The sequence below is a fragment of the Cheilinus undulatus genome, linkage group 12 (genome assembly GCF_018320785.1).
Source record: "Cheilinus undulatus linkage group 12, ASM1832078v1, whole genome shotgun sequence".
Lineage (NCBI taxonomy): Eukaryota > Metazoa > Chordata > Actinopteri > Labriformes > Labridae > Cheilinus > Cheilinus undulatus.
Window position 1 is genome coordinate 40,176,878 of NC_054876.1, and position 14,846 is coordinate 40,191,723.

Sequence of the window (14,846 nt, forward strand, 5' to 3'; positions counted from 1 at the left end):
AATTTTACATATTCAGGGTATTTATTTTAGATTTCATTACATAGCCTATTTTTATTCTCTTTCTATCTTACATTGGGCGGCTGTAACACTTTCCTCAATAAAGTCTTTGTGATTCCAATGATGTTCAGGATTTTGTTTTTCATCTGACAGGCAGGAACAGGATGAGAGGAAACAGCCACAAAGTGCTGATTAGATGAATCTTCGCAGGAAAGCAACCGGTTTGACAGCTGTTCGTGGGAAAAAGTATGCTTGCAACACCAAGGTAAGCAAAGGAAACACATGCTTTCACTGCCCTGATGATCGGAGAGTCACCTTATGTGCCTCGCAATGTGCTAGCTCATAGCATGGCAACAACTGGCCCAGCCCAGAATAAAAGACTATCATTAAGAAATAGCTGACCTATTTCCCAACATATCCTTGTACTTACAGTGTGCTGTCTAATCATTTGATATTCTACTTTAAGAGGAAGCTAGACTTTTATACTAAATACTCAATGATCCAAGTATAAATAGCTAAACTGAGATTAAATGAGGGTTTGTATGCTGTCCTATATTGTTTAATACCTTATTTAGAGGCTGGCTGAGCAGCATTTTAAGATAAAAAAAGAATTTAATCCAGGTTTTAATTAGTTGTAGGTGGTGCCACCCAGCAGCTGTCTTAAACAGCACCTGCCTGGTCAAATATATGTGATCACAGGAGAGTAGAAAAAGCCTCCATGAGTGGGCTGAGGCATCTTTTTGCCTGGAGACATGACAGATTCATACCGCAAGCTCAGACTGCAGCGTTTTCACACGGCATCCAATCAGCATGCATGCATGCAGAGAGTCAGTGAGTGGGTGAACACTACTCGCGAGTGTCTGGCCAAGGACAAAGTTACAAGAGGCTCTTGTGTAATTCAAGAATTTCTCCCTGGAGCTTTAACTGACTTTCAACAGTTCACTGAGTAATGAATGTATTTAGATCAATTAGCATACAGAAGAATTCATGGGGGCTAATCACCTTTGAGGACGACCCTGAGCTCTGTTCGAGCTGGTGTTCCCATCACGTCGGGTGGGTTCTTCACGTCACAGAAGAAGGTGCCGTTGTCACTGAACTGAGTCGGGTTCAGCTGTATTGAAACATCCCGCTTGTTTATGTCTCCAATAAACTGGACCCTGTCTTTGAATTCTTCTGGACCTGGGAATCCTTTCCCATTGGAGTAGTAGAAAATCTACAAAAGAGAAAGAACATGAGGTTATAATCATTAAACTGAAATCAAAACCAGACCAGAGGTCCAACATATTATTCTGCCCCCTACTGGTAGGTAAATACTCTATTTAGCAGAATCAGTAAGCAAAGTTCTAACAGAGACAAGGACAAACCAGGGCTTTGGAGTGTAGCGTATAAGTGGTTCATGACTGCTCATGTTTCATCTATTCCACTTTGAGAATGGAGAGAGAGCACAAGATCACGGGAGAACCACAAGTTCACACGGGAGTTGCAGGACAACACAATAACAGAACAGATTATTTTGCCTTCCCTAAATCAATTTGCTGTTCACTTCAATATTATTGTCTTTTTATTCTACCATAGGTGAGTACATTAAGAAATTAGAAGGTTTCTGTTTTTTATGGAAACAGAAAACAGAATCTTATTTTCATCAAATAAAATGACCTCCAACCTGCAAAATTATCTTCTCTTTGTCCATGGTTTAATATCACCCAAATTTGAACCAGCTCACTGGGCTTCTCTGAGAAGTCAGAAATTAATCAAGCAAACAAGTAAACAACTATAATTTGACATATTAATCAAGAAATACTAATGTGCTTTACTATTTTTTTTTGTAAATCAGTAAATTTGAAAATTCATGGATAACAATAACAATTCTATTTTAGCATTAAAAATATCATTTGGGTTAAAGAGCTTCTACATATTGGTATATGAACCATTGCAGAAACATAAAATGATTTTGGTAATTACCAACAAACCAATGCTGTTAATTTGGGGCAGCTGTGGCATAAACCTTACTTTGGTTAGGGTTAGGGTGGTCTAATAAATTTGTTAAGCACTGTAAATAGACTGTGTAATATTTTGAAATTGACGGGATGCTGTGTGTTCTAGAGGTGGGAGAAAAAAATCAATTTTTAGATGTATCGTGATGTGGAGCAGGAAGATTCTGAATTAACTCATAAATGTCCAATAACCCATAATCAATAATTTAAATATCTAATACTGTGGAATAGTGGAACTCTGACAAGCAGCATGTAACAGCAAGATTTAGCTTACCAGTTGTTCATCTGTGAAAACGGACATTTTCATGTTTGTAATTTCAGATATGTTCCGAGTAAAGGATGCTGCTACCTTCAGTTCGGTTCAGTGCAATTGTAAATTTCCAGTTTACGCACATCTTCCATCAGATGATAATGGAAATTGAATGTATCTCTTTTTTCTAAACACAAATGTAATGCTGTTATTATGTTTGACACAGTGAGAACAGAATGTAAAAACAAAAAAAAAAACAAGTGCATCAAAATGCATCAATAACCGCCCTATGAATCGTAATATGAATCAAATCGTTAAGAGCCTAAGATTCCCACCTGCAGTGTGTTATCATTCATCTTTGGGTAAACCTGCTCTACATGGGTTAAGATATTTTGGCAGTGTACTCCACTGACAATAGACCTTGCACATATCTTCAGACGAGCGAGGTGAAGTGGCACTTCTGCCACGCACAGGAGATGGATAGCAGCACATATTGTGAAACTGCAAAGATCAACTAGAAGGGGGGCAAGGTGTGTTCATAATGCTGCACAGACAGGGTATGTGGAACTGGAGGGCAATTGTAGTTTTAATCATTCCTAGATTTACCCAATCCATACTCATCAAACTTCTGTATGAGCATTACTTAGTTTTGATATTTTAACTTCAAGATGCAGGTTAATCAAAGCACTGACTGCAAGGACTGACTGGCAGCTGGACATCAATATATTCCCTAAATTGAATTACTTTCCCTGTGTTTTAAATCATCTCATTTTTGTTCCTACAATACTTCAGTTGAAGGATTTCAGAAACAAGCTGCAAAGATGTTAACATCTCTCTCAGCTCTCAGCCCCTGAAGCTAAGCTAAACAGCATCAGAGAGACGCTGATTATCAACAAGAAACTGCTTCAGTCAGAGCTTTCTCTGATTTTAATCACAAGCTCTGTTTATTTTGGAGTGATGGAGAACTCTGCAGATAATTCTGCTGTGGGTAAAATGCCTAGTTAGGACGAACAGTGTAGAAATCCTGACCTAGAAATGAGATAAACACCTCAAAATGCGCAGCAGCTTAGCTTTCAGCCCCTCCTGATGTACTGTGTCCCCCTGAGAGGCCTTCATTTTCTGCGTAAAACCCTCTTTATTCTGTGTTTTAGCAGCATTCATTTCAGGGTAATGGCTCAGGAAAACTCTTGTGAAGGATAAACGCTACCAGGTAAATCTGAGATTTTATGAAAAAACGTAAGACTTTCTTGCTGTTGCTGCTTCAGAGAAATCCAAACTCAAACTACAGGACATTCAAATGATAAAATGTGAGCATAAAACAATAGAGTGGAGCCAGCACACATGATACCAGCACCCTGAAACTCAAGCAACGGAATTTTCTGCACCTGTTTTTACTGGCTCCACATGCCAACATGTCCTGTATGACGAAAACAGGCTACCGCAGCATCTATCTCATTATGAGTAAGACTGAATCATCAGGGCCTGTTTAAACTCATCTATGAGCTTTGTTTTCCAGATAACTGTGAGACGTTTCACAACTCATTCCCACAGTTCAGTACACATTCACAATATGCTTAACATCTGTCACAAAGAGACAACAACAGAGTGAGCAATCAAGAGCATTTAGTAAGGACGCAGCCATGAAACAGGCGTGTATCATCCTCTCTAAGGATCGAGATTTCCTCTGTCTCCTTTAAACACTTCTTTCACACGCCTGCCATCCCTGAGGGCGCCGTGGTTAAAAATAACAACGTTTGCTTGAAGTCTCCTCAGCACTAATCTGGCTCAGGCTCACATACGGGGACAAACGCCAGAGCGGTTTTTCCTTTTTTTTTTTGGTGGAATTATGGCGTGTTACTTTTAGCAGTGTCAGCTGTGTAAACGGAGCTTTTAAAGGAAGAACAATTCATGTTGTAATAAATAGTTTCCTGCAGTCTGAGGATAACCTTTCTAATCTGGGATAATATCACTTTCACGTGACAGTTACAGAAAGAACACAGAGTGAAACAAAAACATTCAGGATTTCTTACTGAATATTCAAATAATAGGATGGTTTTAGATGGATGAAGACATTTACCTCATATTTAGACACTGAATTCACATACAGGCGAATCTCAAAATATTAAAATATAGTGAAAAACTTCATTTTTTCTGTGATTTAATTCAACAAGTTAATTTTCCATATACTCTTACGTCATCTCATACAAAGTGAAATATTTCAGGACTTTTTTGTTTTAAAGTCGATGATTACAGTTCACAGCTCACAAAAAATCCACTATCTGATAATGTTAGAACACCACAAAACAGCTCATCTGTATTGTTGAGTCTGGTGTTTTTCATCTTCCTCTTGACATTTCTCAGACATTCCCTACGGGGTTCAGGTCAGACCAGTTGGCTAGCTAATCAAAAACAGGAACACCATGGTCAGCGAAACCAGTTTCTGGTAGTTTGGGCTTCACTTTGGGCAGGCACCAAATCCTGCTGGAAAGGAAAAACTGTATTTCCATAAAGCTTCTCAGCTTCTGTAAAATCTCCTGGTAGACAGCTGACAGCGTTGACTCTGGACTTGATAAAGATCAGTGGACCAACAACAGCAGAGGACATGGCATCCCAAACCATCACTGACTGTGGAAACTGAAAACACTGGACTTCATGGACCTGTCAACTGACACTTCGTTTCTAACCTTTGTTCTTTTTTGTAATGCTGCTGCTCTGAAGTGCCTTAAATTGCCCCTTGGCAGTTTTTTGAATTGAATTGAAGTGAATTGGATTCTGTGCCTCTCTGATCTTACTCTGGGATCTTGGTTTCCAAATGAAATGTAAAATTTATATTCATCTTAAAACAGGACTTTGGACCACTGAGCAACAGTTTTTTTCTCCTTAGCCCAGGTGAAAAGCTCATGACTGAGCTGAAGGCTGCGCTCATCCCTGTTGCTTGTGCTCCGTTTATTACCACAGTTTTCCCTTCCAGTCAACGTTCCATGAATATACTTTGATACAGTCTCTGAGAACAGCTGGGCCTTTCAGCAGTGACCTTCTGTGGCTTACCCACATCGTGAAGGGTGTCAGTGATTGTCCTCTGGGCTTTTTCTAGTCAGCAGTCTTCCCCATGATTGCAGTTGTGTGTACTGAACCAAGGTGAGAGAATGAGGGTCAGGAAACCTTTGCAAATTGAACTTTTACACAATATTTTATTGTTGTGAGATAGTGGATTTTTGATTTTCATGAGCTATAAGCTGTAATCATCAAGATTAAAACAAAAAAGTCTTGGAATATTTTACTTTGTATGAAGTTAATCAAGGAGAAAAATTAACTCGTACAAGGTATTTTTGAGATGCGCCTGTAGATTAATAACTGAAGAAGACCACATTTAAATCTCTTCCTGTAAATCATAAAAAAAACATTTAGGACATTTAAAATATGTAAAAATGATCAGTCAAATGAAATTGTGTGAAAAAACTTCTCACAGTTGGACTAAAACACTTGGATAATGCAGTTAAAGGACGATTAACTTGTACATACACCTTAAACGAGAACAGAATGACCGAGGCGTTATTCGAGATTTTACTCTGGTCAACTAAAACTTTGCCTAGAAATGTTCAGCGGCTTTTTTCCACAAGAATAACTAGACTAAAGACGAGCTAAAACAGGGTTCCTACACACTTTTAAGAACCAAGTTTAAGAAGTTTTAAGACCTTTTAAAAGACTTGAGCTGAGATAAATTAACACCATATTTTATGTGGCAAATGGTCAAAAATTAAATTATCAACATATGATAGAGTGATAGTAGTCACAACACACACAACAAGCAAATAAGTTTTTTTTTTTTTTACATAAATGCAAGTAGAAAAGAAATATTAGACAAAGACACATCTAAGTCAGAGTGCCTTCTAAAATTTAAGACAATTCACTAGTAAATAAAAGTGAAAAAATACGAAAAAAAAAAACCCACAATGGCCCTTGTATCTCAGATTAGGGCTGTCCAATGATGAAAAACTTCAATTGCAATTAACCACTGAATTCTCATAGTTAATCGTTATTAATCACAATGTTTATCACATATTTAAAATCTCACTATTTTTTCATTTCAAACTTTTATTAGTTCACATTGAAATTGGGAATCAATTCTTTATATTGTCTTGATTTAGAGTCAAATGAAAGCAACAAACTGTGCTAGGGATGTACGATATTATAGATTCATGTCAAACTCGTGCTGCCTCTGTAAACACTGCTTTCATTTTTGTACAGGTGTGATTTCTAATGCTTTTTAAAGTTTATGCGGGTAATTTGTAAGGACTTAATAATACTTCTGCAAGTATTAAGCCTTAGACGTAATGGCTTAATACCCTAAGGGCTTAATGATATTCTGCAAGAACTAAGCCCTACACGTGTAGAATCACCTGGGAGTGATTTCACGTGTCTACGGTGTTTTGTGTGTTGAAACTAAACCCTTGAATTTCTATCTTTCCATTGGATATTTGCAGATTTACTGATATTTCCAAACTCATTTCAGCGGATACTGATACTGTTATATAAAGTATTTTCTTATTGTTGAGTAAACCCAAGTTTCACCTGTTGCAAAAAGAACCTGAGATGACAGAGCTGAGAGGAGAGCAGGAAAGGAGACAGTCTGGTATTTGTTTTGCATTTGGTGTTTTGTTCAAAGTGTTCAGGAGTTACCATGGGCCACCTTTACTTGATGGTGCGGTTGTACATTTGCCAATATCTACAGCCAATTTATGATTTATACTGCCAATACATATGGCTGTAAATTTTGGCAGAAATTTTCACATCTGCCATTAACAATTTTATCACATATAATTTATCTTGACTTTCAGATTTAATAGTTTAATAGAGCTGTGTGGTGGTCTGAAATCAAGACTTAGAGGTACGAGGTAGCTTTAACACACTTCCGTGTTTAAAATTGTATTTGCACATAAAAAAACATACGCAGGACTGCATGAGCAAAACGGCAGCATTTGAGACTTTGAAATAGGGCTTGGCAATTATGGCAAAAATCAAAATCACGATTAATTGAACTTTTAACCTTGATTATGATTAATGAACAATTATTCCACCCCCAACCTCCAACTCTGTTTGTTCTATAAATATGTGTATAATTTTACAATAAACAACTGAAAGGAACAGGCGCAGATGAACAATTTATGGTTATTTATTGAAATATTTTGAAATCAAAACACACATCAGCTGAAATGAAAATGTTTTTCGTAAAAAGTCCAACTTTTCCAAGAAAAGGGGAAAAAAATGAAATAATTGATGAGGCAGGTTTGTGTCGGTTAAAGGCTCTAAATGTCAGTTTTGATTATTTTTTTATCAATTGCCCAGCTCTACTTTCAAAGGAGCAGCGGTGTCAGTATTAACCTTCTCTCTGGAAGCAGGGAGATGCTACGGTGACTAGAATTAAGCTACAGCCCTGCAACTATAGCTAATCTATGGTGTACAAAATAGCATGCATGAATGGGATTTTAAAATTTTAATATGTTGATTTCCGGCCCTTATCTGATTGTGATTATTGTGTTAATGCTGACAGCTCTAATCTAAGGTACAGCATGGATTATATATAAAATGTATAGACCTGTAAAGTTGGCCCATGTTTTTACCATTCAACAATCAGCTGATTGCAATCATGTTAGCAAAGTTTAAGAAAGAAGTTCCACAGCAACGAACTGAAGAAGACACTTCTCTATCTACTATAGTGGTGGTGGAGATTCTCCATCCAACCATTCTTTTTTCTTTCCACTTATCCGGGGCTGGGTTGCAGAGGCAGCAGACTTAGTAGACGCCTCTCTCCCCCAGCGACAAACCCCAACTCCTGCTGGGTGAACTTTCCTACTAAATTTCCTACTGCGTTCATACAACAGCTCACACAACATCCCACTGAAATTTCATGAGGAGGCTGGCAGGATGGATGGACCGAGAAAGATCAGCTGTTTGCTTTGTCACATGCAGCTGACCTGAAGAATTTAGGAAATTACCAGGATTTTTGTGCCTCAGTGAGAACGGTTATTGTCTTAAATTCTCCTTCACCACATAGCCTACTCAGTCTGGGCCCTCTACAGAGACCGCCATTTGACGTGACTGGCTGCTCAGCCTCATTCTATTGTGTTTATAAATAGTTCAAAGGCTCCAGTTAGAAGCTGCCAAACTGCTGAGCAAGTGCCATGTGTTTTCAATCCAAAACAATCACAGAAAAGGGCTTCACATAAAACAGAAATTATTTATGCTAAGTGACAATATATAGTAAATTTATTAATCAGGAATTTTCCTGCATTTCAAAGCAGAAGCAACAGACGGCTAAACCGAACTACTGAAAGGTGTGCAGGTTGTGCAGGGTGTCCTCAGTCAACGGACTAATGATTCTTTCCTGCTACAAGGGAACTGTAGTCTTTCTAGTATTGGCTCAGGCTGCTCTGAATCTCTGCCAGTGTGATACTAGAAAAGTAGCAGGTGCCTTTTCAGTGTTATTACAGATCATCAAGAAGTCTTTAATCAGATTTATGTGAATCTACAGTCCTAAAATGTATTCAAAAGTCAGTCTTTTTCTTGTGAAAAGGCTCAGATTTTAGATGGCATTTTGACTGACACATGTCTGGAGAACGCTTTACATAATCTCGCCTGACTAGTTAGCATTATATGTTAAGGGTTTTTGTGTGAGTGGATTCGCTTGTTCACATGACAATTCACAGCATTTACACTTGCAGTTATGTCAACAACTTACTACAGGTGTAACAATCCATTAATATGGATGGAGACGTTGATGAAAACCTTGATTAGCAATCTCTTCTTTAAGCTATGCCTTTATTCTAAAATCCTCCTCTCATGCCTGTATTGCAGTGCACACCAACTGTGCATCATCCTGACCTTTCAAATAAGCAGTAAACAGGCAATTGATTACAGCCAGCAGACAAGATTAAGAAGATGAGGTTATCCACTCTTTTCCCAATTTTGTGGAAATATTTCACAGAAAACACCAGAGAGGGTAAATTCATTTACAGACTCTGCAGCTAAACAGAGGGGGAAAGGTCAGCTGTTGCATTCCTCTTTGGGTGCACTGGTTGTAGTCCAATGTTCACACTAAATTCATCAGAAAAAAATGTAAGCTCCCAGGGCGCAGATGGACCAGCAGTTAGGTAGTGCCCCATGTATGTGAACTGCCTGGGTTCAAGTCTGGTCGTTGGCTTTTTCTCACGTGTCCCTCCCCACTCTCTGGTTCCTGTTACTGTCATTAACCTCAGCCTTTTCTCTACAGTAAAGGCAATAAAGCCCAAAATGGAAGGAAATACAGACAAAAATAAATGCCACATCCCTCCCTTTATTAGATTCATGATTAAAGTAAAATTCAAAGTTTTAAAGAAAGCATTTATACACAAAAAATATGGCACTGCACAGGGACAGGCAGGTCTTAGTTCTATTTTTGAAAAAGAAAAAAATACTTTTTTCATTAAAACACAAAAACCCTTTAGCAATGAAACTGTCACAATGTTTTGTTTTCTTTTACCATATCAACTTGGGTTATAATATCGCACAAAATCAATCTCAGGCACTTGAACCGATATTTATAGATTCATTTTAGCCAATACCGATATCGATACCGATATTTAAAAATGTTTGACATAACCAAAAATGTAGTTCTTAGAACATAATTTAAGGTTTGAGGATGAAAAAGAAACAAACTGTTTTTCTTAAAACACACTTTTAAGTTTAAAGAATGAGGATAAATACAGAAAGGGATCTTGACTGACATTGCTCTGTTGGTCCAGCCTAAAACTCCACTAATCTATTAGTATATATGGCCAAATTTTATAGCTAATATATGTTGATATCCATGGTTGATATCGGATGTAAATATCGGCAGAAATTTTGATATCTGCCAATACCTTTATTTGCCTTTTTTAGCTCATATCTGCCGATACCGATATCAGGCCGATAATATCGTGCATCCCTAATCTTATCCTTGTCCAAAGAATCAAAATTGTATTGAACTGTTATGAAACTGGTGATTTATACCCTTTCATGCATATTGAACATAAAATATAATTGTGTCTCGACAACTAGTCTTAAGTCAAATTAATGTATTAATTCCCTCTGAAACAGTAAATAACATCACAACGTAACGGTGCAAAGTCCGTTTGCAGAATGAGGCTAATGTTAGCAGTGATAGCACCACTGGCATTCGGTCCACTTCGAAGATTCACATCCACATTCCTGAGCTGAATGTCATCACTTAATACTTGGGTTATTTGTGAGTATACCCTGACACAGCCTCTGGACATAATCACATTTTTTATATCACATTAGTGTTAAATCATGCTGTTCCGATGAGATGCTACTGATGCTAAAGCAGTCATTAAGAACAGTTAGAGGGGCTACTTGTGGCGGGAGGAAGAGATGTTTAAGGAAGTTTTGTTTGGGCAGCAGAGCTATTGAAGTCAACATAAAATTTGCAAAGCAAAAATGGTTTTAAACACGTCTTTATTTGTATCTTATAATGGTCTTAAACAGTCTTGAATTTGATATGAAAAAGCGCATAGTAATACTGCTTGTAAGACAGCTTCTGCCAATAGTAAACAAAAGGCACTTCTAAGCTGAGCGCCATGCGGTCAGCTGTACCATGCAGTAAAAATGAGGCTCCACTATGGACACACTCAAAATGTTGGTTCCATGTTTCTGTTCTGGCATGAATACTCTGCAATTTAAAAACCCTCCGGCTGTGTCATTATGTTTGCAGGATATCGGAGCAGACAGGTAGGCCCCCGCCCAGCCTCAATGATTTGTACACAAAGAGGAGCTGGTGTTGTGGATGGGACATGATCTGTAATCCTCTCTGGAGTCCCTGCACCATGAACTTTCTCTGTTCAACACAAATGCACGCACTGATCTGTTTACATTTTCTCTCAGATTAAGATACAGCTTGAAAAACTCCTAAAACATTACTTAAAATCTTCTAGAGCCACAACGGTTTTTGATACATTACTGCGGTCATATTAGTGAAAATACGGCTGTCAAGTGATCTACGTTTTAAATTGCTATTAAGCACAAGATTTCTGTTGTTGATTAATCGCCCCATTGTGAAATTCCACTATTTTGCATTGAAAGCTGATTTTGTTTCATTTTGGATATTCATACTGTCCAAAACTAAGGATATCTTAGAATCGCTTTTGTTTTGAAGAAAATTAGGGAACTTCAGATAGTAAGATTACGGCATGAATTTAATCAGGAAAACTGAACTTGTTATGCATTAAAAGGAAACAAGTGAACAGTGAAAAAGTAAATGTTTGATAACACAAGGTGCAGATCATTTATGACTTGTCCACTGAGCTGTCTGTGAGTTTTTGAAAATGATATGAGACATTACGGAGCAGTGGTGGGCTTTTTTTTAACATTACTTTGGCTGCATGGAGATGCTGCAGTGGCTAAACAAAAGTGTGCTAAAAGAGACAATAAAGCATGGCATTAATTTTGAATAAGAGATGATTGCCCTAAATATGAACCTTAATTATTTATACATTACTGCTGATTGTCCTAGTTTAAATGTAAAGAATTACAGTCATGTGTGCAGTACATTATGTTCACTGGACGGTTTTAAAAATTAACAGTAAATGTCTTTTAAACTATGCCAGTGTTATTTATCTGCTTCATGAATCGTCTCTACAGACACATATCCACTGGCTCGGCCCATAAACACTTCTCTCAGCCCTTGACTGAACCGAAATGTTTACAAAGGGCCTTGTGTTGTAAGGGCGCTATGAGAACAAGAAACAGAGAGATCAGAAAACAAACCCTGAGATTAAACTGTGAGGCTTGAACATGATAGAGACACAAGATATACAAAGGACAGAAATACAAACACAGCTAGGGAGACAGCAGGCTTAACTCTTACTGGAAATAAAACTAAAATAATAGAGACAAGTGCCGAGGCTATTATTGTTAAATTTAAAACTAGATACTCATCAACTGAAATTAAAATACAACAAAAAAGCATGAACTTCCTAAAAATGTACTTTATTTATAAAACCAACCAAAAAAAATAAAATACAGAGCAAATGTCTTTAGTTCATGTATGTCTATTCTATCGTACATATGGCCAGTGTATTCAGAGGAAAATAGATTAATCTTCCTGTTTTGTGGCTGTTTCATATGAGCAGATGGCAATATGTGATATCATGCATCAAGACATCTGGCTGTGAGAGATGAGGGAAAGCAGCAAATGAGCTAAAACTTACACAAAAATGATGAAAACTGGACTAAAATACACATTTCCAGACACTATAAAATAATTTAAACTTGTTTAACCTGCATTAAAACCCTAATGTGGTAACTATACACTCAACCAACAATAAAAGATGTGCTTCAACACTGGAATGGAATTCCTTCTTGTGAATACATGCATGAGGAAAAAGAGTTAATAAAATAATATTAAATAATATAATACTAGAAAAGCACTCGGAGAGCGCAGACCTCCGCCATTAGCCCTACCTCCCAATAGTGAAGAATCCATTAAAAAATTCCTGGATCCGTCCCCATGTACATTTGGTGATTACTCCCTCCCCGGTGGGGTGGACACACGATGAGGCAAGCATTGGCTTCGCTACAGGTGGACTGTCATTGTGGAAGCATTGCCTGCTGGTGCCAACAGATGCACTTACAGTCTCACCCATGGTCTCACTGGATGACTCGAAGTCATGGCAGAGGGTGAATATTCCTCTATTCCGCCCAGCATTGTGAGTATTCTCGCTACAATTCGCTGTCTTTCTCTCTGTTACGCTCCGACTCATCTCCTCAACTGGGCGTGCATCTTTCAGACTCTATAAACACACCCAAAATGCTGCTGAGATTGAAGTTGCTCATGTCCGCCATCTCCTGGTGTAAAGTGGTAACAGCGCAGACCTCCGCCATAAGCCCTATCTCCCAATAGTACAGAATCCTTAAAAAAGAAACTCCTGATCAGTCCCAAAATCCAATCAGTTCTTCCTTATGCCATTTCTGACATTTCCTGAAAATTTCATCAAAATCCATCCCCAACTTTTTGAGTTATGTTGCTAACAAACGAACAAACCCACCCGATCACATAACCTCCTTGACGGAGGTAATAATATAAAATAAAGAGATTGTGGTGAATGATGGATACATTTTCTAATTCCTGCAAGGCATAGCTGGGATGTCACCAACCAGATAAAATCCAGACTCCTGCTTTTAAGTTTGTATAGAAGTTGTAAATAGAGATTACGGCCAGTGGCTATGACCAGAGCCTCATACTAATGCACTGCTGACTCCATACTCCTGCTAAATACTGTATATTTTATATTAACCATGACACTTGTAGCCTATTGGCAATTTTTGTAACACTTTTATAAAAATACAATAAATCTTCAGAGAAAGCAGGATTGAAAACTGAATGTAATTTACAGCACAAAATAATAAACCTAGCTTGCGTGTGGCTGTACAACAGAGCTGCTCAATTATGGCAAAAAAAACCTTTTTTTTTTAAACTAATTGATTGTGCATGAATTCAAAATTGTTGCATAAATCACTGTATTGCCTTGAGAGGCAGCCATATGTAACTAATGCCCTAAGTTATTTTGCATTTTTCCAGGTCTGTTCATGTTGACATTTCACAACTTTAATTTTGAACTAAGTTTACATACCAAAAAATGAACTAGTTCATGTGCTTTTTTTCGTTTTGCTTTATCGTTTGCATCCAGCTTCTCTTTTTCAGAAAAGAGTCCTGTCTTACACCTTTCACTTGCAAGTTTTACCCCAGTAAGGGAAATATCATAAACAGCTATAATTTTCAACTCCATATCTCCCTGAAATATAAATATTCAACACTTGGTTTCAGAGTGAATTAGACTCACCATTTCGCTCATGACGTGTAAATCAAACTGTTTTCTGCACTCAAAAACATGAGCATGGTGCATGAATGCATTCATTTAGCTTGTTTAGGCAGGCACTGAAGAGCCCAGACTGTGCTGTGAAGGAAGATTTTGTGAACTTTGTTTATTGCACATGTCAAGACAGGTGCATGCAGCACTTATTGTTTATCCACAATTATCTAGTTTCCATCATTGTATAGAGCCAAAATTGCAATTGCAATAATTGATGTCCTGGCAATACTATAGCTCTAGAGTTATGTCACTGTGTATGCAGGAAACAGCTTAGATGTGGTCATCTGTGATGGGCACAGAATCAACAATAGTCAATTTCAATTTGCTTCACTGGCATGAACAGATCAGTTACTGACAAAGCACTGTAAAAAATGAAAAACCATTAAATATTTACACATAATATAAAGTTGCATATTAAATAATTCCACAAATAATCAATGTATAATGAAATAAATCAGATTAATTAGATAAAACAGTAAGACTTAAAAAATTTATAAAAATAAAATTTAAAAATAAATAAATAAATAAATAAAATTCAGTATGTTTGTTGGGAAGAGACTGATTGGTTGGGTTACTCACTGAGAACCAGCTATTGACCAATCAGGACAGAACAGGCAGAAAATCAGAGGATTCTGTCCCACTAATGATCTATTAGTGCATGTTGTATTACGACGTATAGTTACAGGCCTGTTAAAGCTA

At 37.5% G+C, this 14,846-nt stretch overlaps 1 protein-coding gene across 1 annotated transcript in view; it reads right to left on the reverse strand.

Annotated features, from left to right (window-relative positions):
- mpzl1l (myelin protein zero-like 1 like) overlaps positions 1 to 14,846 on the reverse strand; it is a 36,864-nt gene that overhangs the window by 13,737 nt on the left and 8,281 nt on the right. Inside the window, exon 3 of the mRNA XM_041801144.1 lies at positions 1,000 to 1,210. Coding sequence (XP_041657078.1) covers positions 1,000 to 1,210 — 211 coding nt within the window. The remainder of the gene's footprint in view (positions 1 to 999; positions 1,211 to 14,846) is intronic.